Source organism: Vombatus ursinus, unplaced genomic scaffold (assembly GCF_900497805.2).
Source record: "Vombatus ursinus unplaced genomic scaffold, bare-nosed wombat genome assembly UNPS02014837.1, whole genome shotgun sequence".
NCBI lineage: Eukaryota > Metazoa > Chordata > Mammalia > Diprotodontia > Vombatidae > Vombatus > Vombatus ursinus.
Window position 1 is genome coordinate 2,856,583 of NW_020954615.1, and position 4,690 is coordinate 2,861,272.

Consider the following 4,690-nt stretch of genomic DNA (forward strand, 5'->3'; position numbering starts at 1 on the left):
GGTCAGCCTCTCAATTTCCAATTCTTAGCCACCACAAAAAGAGCTGCTATAAATAGCCTCCTTTTTTTTTTTTATCAAACATCAAAGTTGAAGGTTGCATCAGTCAATCAATTAAAATCACTCTCATATGTTGTTTTACTTCTCTGTTTAGAGGGACTATGTCTTGTGGGGAACCCAACTGGGGATGTGCTGGGGGTTTGTAGGATATATCAAAACAATGTTTAACCAAAAAGAAAAAGGAAATCTTTGTTCCTCCAACAGCTCCTCCTAGGTCATGATTTGGGGTCTTTCACTAGGCTCCTAAGGAAATTACAATTATGCTGTTTCATTTAATGATTGATTCTTTTCTCTAATAGACTATATTCCACATTTTGTTAAGCCTCATAACTCAGTGAAGCTCAAGAATGACGTTTCTCCTAAGGCTGACTGAGCTTCCTTCTCTGTTTCTTGCCTTTCCTTTATAAACATCTAAGGTAATATTCTTAATTTGTTCTGTGTCACTCCATGCCACCAGGACACCTCTTATGGAAATGCTTTCCCATCTCAGGTAGTGATTGATTAACAAAGTGGGTGCATCTTCTGTACGATTGGGTCTCTAGTTCAGCATACCACTTAGCACTTCCACACAATCTATCATTACCCCCGGCAGCTTCAGGTCAAACCATCACACAGGTACTGTCAAAGTCTCAAGATTCACATGAACATTTTTATTGTGGAAGGAAGGGCCGTATTATCATAGAGTACAGAGAGAAAAAAAAATGGACCTCAAGAATGAAAGGGGCGTTGGGTCTAGACAGCTTTCCAGAGGAACAGCAAGGCATGAAGGTGTGGCAGAAGGGCAGGGGCTGTGTTTTCCCAGAACCTGATGTCCTGGCCCCAGTTGACCCCATCCATCCCTCTCCTCAATCCCATGTTACCCTTAAGATTGGGGACACATACTATGATTATTCACTAGATACTGGGTCCTTTAAATCAGTCCTGGACTTTGTCCAAAGCGCTGTGCTATTGTGTTCTCCGGAGACACAAATGAAGGACAGCCAGTTTGAGGAACTTGGGTTCTATGGTGAGTTCCCGTTTATTGGGCATTTTTAAGGCTTACAAAATGTTTTACATCTTATTTTATTCGATCCTCACAACAACCCTGTGAGGTGGGTGCTATTATTATCATCCCCATTTTACAGATGAGGAAACCGAGGCAGACAGAGTTTAAATCAGCTTACTCAATGTCACATAGCTAGGGAGTGTCTGAGGTAGGATTTGAACCTAGGTCTTTCTGATTTTGAGCACATTGTTTTATCCACTATAACAGCAAGCTATCAGTGGTAGACATATATGCAAGGTAAGGAAAATACATATATACATACATAAACAAACATATGTATATACACACATACACATGGACACACACACAATGTATATGTACTGTATATATATATATACCAGACATGCTATATGCACATGCACTATACCCATTATATACACTATATATAAAACATATACTATGTAGTATATATGTATATGTAGTATATATGTATGTATATCTGATATATGTGAGTATATGTATATACTATGTAGTACACATGTATGTGCATAGTATATGTCTATGTGCATACATATGAAATAAATGCAAAGGAATCTCAAGGGAGAGACGTTGCCAACTGCCAATAGGGTGGGGAGAAGGGGGGAAGCCCATTTTGAAGATGGCACCTTAGCTACATCATTAAGGGAGCCAGGGATTCCATGAGAGAGATGAGGAGCCAACACTTTCCAGACAGGGGAGATTCCCTGAGGCAGGGAATGGGCTAACAGGGAACAGGTCAGTTTGAATGGAGTGGGGAGTATGGGAACAGGAGAAATAAGACTGGAAAGCATTAAATGCCAGGCCAGGGAGTCTGTATTTTGTGCTAGAGGTGATGGGGAATGAGTCGATTTCTTTTCTAATGCCTGAGGGACTTTGGTCAGACTCCCCCATAAAAAAGATCATCCCATCCACCCGTTGAAGAGCCTAGAATGCCACTGTAAGAGTGTAACGGAATTATGGTGTTCACATGAGAAAGGACCTGAGAGATGGTCTAGTTCAACCTTCTCATTTTACAGATGAGAAAAGGGAGAGAGATGAATTGACTTACCCAAGGTCACACAGAGGGTACGTAGCAGAGCTGGGATGAATCCAGGCATTCTGAAGTCAAGTCTGGCTAGATCTTGCCCCCCATTACATGCTTGTCCTTTGGGTTGACCACTGTCCGCTTGAGTCCCTCTTTCAAGATGCAAAAATCAGTGGAAGTACCTTTCCCATCAAAGATCCCATAGTATTTGTTGAGTGAATAAAGGAGGTGGGTCCTACTTGACTCACTGTGAATGCTTTCTGTTCTGCCCTGTGCTGGGGTAGGAAAAGGGAGCACGGACAAAGGGGAGAAGGGTGGGGGAAGGAGGCAGAGGAGACACATTGGTTGACCTGCTCATCCTTCTGCCAAGGGTTAAGTCTTGCCTACAGAAGAGGGGGGTGACCCCAGCCAGCCAGCGTCTCTACAGAGGAATCTTACATATCCATTGTTGGTTTAAATTACAGTTCGCGTCATTCCAGGACTTCAGGTCTCCGGGTATCACATGGACACAGTCTTCCGTTAATCCTTTTCCTTGATTCCAGTTGTCCGGCTGATTGGCCCTCCAGAACCTAGGAACAGAAGAGGGCTCTATTCTGGGAAGGAGAGGCTAAGCCCAATTGGCCCTGGCCTCCAAATCCCTCGTGGACATGTCTCAGAGCTAAGGAGGGATGAACTTGCAGGCAAACACTGACTGTAGGTGAGAAATCCTGGGGCTGAATCCTCATCCACTGAAGATTTGGGTTAGACTTCTCAGGCCCTTGTGTGATCCGGACCCCAATATTTCCTTCCTTCATAAACTCTACCTCACCTTCCTTCTACCATTTTGGCTTAATTGAGTAGTTAGGGTTTTATGGAGCCTTTTACAAGCAGGATCTCACTTGATCCTCACAACCGCCTTGTAAAGCAGGTGTTATTATTATAACCACAAAGGGGATCACAATAGCACCTCCCTCCCAGGGCTGTTACAAGGATTAAATGAAATAGTATTTGTAAAATCTTCAGCACAGTGCCTGGCACATAGTAGGTGAGCAGCTGGGTGGTGCAGTGGATAAAGTGCCAGACCTGGAGTCAGGAAGAGCTGAGTTCAAATCTGACCTTAGACATTTTTACTAGGTTGTGACTCTGGACAAGTCACTTAACCCCTGTTTGCCTCAGTTTCCTTATCTGTAAAGTGAGAATAATAATAGCCCCTCTCCTCCAGCGTTGTTGTGAGGATCAGATGAGATGATAATTGTGAAGTGCTTAGCACAATGCCTGGCACATAGTAGGTGTTATGTAAATATTAGTGCTTATTATTATGTTAATAATTTCCTTATATCCATTTTTACAAATAAAGAAGACTATGTCTGAAAGAGAGTACATGATGTACAGGGTCACACAGTTAGTAAGTGTCTGGAGAATGATTTGAACTCAGATCTTTGAACTCCAAGGCCAGAATTTATAAGATGTGCCATCTAGCCGCCTTGTTTTAAGAGTAGTGTCTTTACTTCCTAGGATGCCTGTACATCTGTTCCATTCAGGTGGTATCTGAGGGAAGCTCCCATACCCTTGAGTTTCCTCTCTCACATCATCAGCTATCATTGGGCTTCCCAGCTTCTAGGCTTCTGTGGGTGCCCAGAGCCTTCTTTCCAATGCCCTGGCTCCATTTTCTCTCTTGATTTTCCTGATGTTTATGCTTGGGAAAAGGGAAAGTTGGGGGTGGTACAAAGTAGGGGAACACCTACATGTGAGATGCATATACACACTAAACACACACACACACACACATTCTCTCTCTCTCTCTCTTTCTCTCTTTCTGTCTCTGTTTCTCTGTCTCTGTCTGTCTTTGTCCCTGTGTCTTTCTCTATCTCTCTGTCTCTGTATCCTGGAGCTGGTACAAAAAAAGCAACAGGAATTGATCATGTGTTGGACTTACCGTTCATTCTTAGACTGATTATAGGGGTTCCCATCTACCCAATGCCAGTTACCCTCACTGCCCTTGTCAGTCAGGCCGATCCAACTGGTGTATTTACTTGTTTGGGAAAGAAATGCCTACAGAGGAAAATAAGCATGCATATAGGTCATACATTTCCTGCAGAGAGAAAGTCAGGGGCCCACAGATAGCTGTGGGTGGTCCCAAGTGAGAGCTATGTTTTGTGACTTAGTAATTCAAGATAGCATGGATTGACTCGGGCAAGTGCGGGGAGATTCTCTTAGGGAATTGGTCTACTAACAAGTATTTAATGGAATCTTAAAGCTGGAAAAGACTGCAGAGGTCTTCTCGCCCTCTTCCTTCATTTCTTATATGAGATTGCCTTCATCTTCCTGTGCATCTGGGTGGTATAACAGAAAATCACTGAATTTAAATCAAGAGCCTTTCATTCAAATCTTGAATCTGACCTAGTTGACCTGAACTAGTGTCCTGGTGCAGCTCTAAGTCCCTGCAGAGGGAGTGGGCACTACAGTAACCAATCAGTGTCTAGCAGAGCAGCATCTGAAGGCGATCAGAGACCCCACCTCGTCCACAGCCCTGAAATCCCTTTAGCCTCAGAGGTGTGAACCTCTCCTCCTTACACATGCCTTGGCCACGCTGTTCCCCATGGGTA

At 43.5% G+C, this 4,690-nt stretch overlaps 1 protein-coding gene across 1 annotated transcript in view; it reads right to left on the reverse strand.

Moving 5' to 3' along the window:
- Window positions 1-1,556: 1,556 nt before the first annotated feature.
- LOC114026323 (C-type lectin domain family 4 member F-like) overlaps window positions 1,557-4,690 on the reverse strand; it is a 34,954-nt gene continuing 31,820 nt past the window's right edge. The window contains exons 5-6 of the mRNA XM_027839999.1: window positions 4,021-4,136; window positions 1,557-2,674 (exon numbers count right to left, since the gene is read on the reverse strand). Of these exons, the coding sequence (XP_027695800.1) occupies window positions 2,527-2,674; window positions 4,021-4,136 (264 nt within the window). The 3' untranslated portion in view covers window positions 1,557-2,526. The remainder of the gene's footprint in view (window positions 2,675-4,020; window positions 4,137-4,690) is intronic.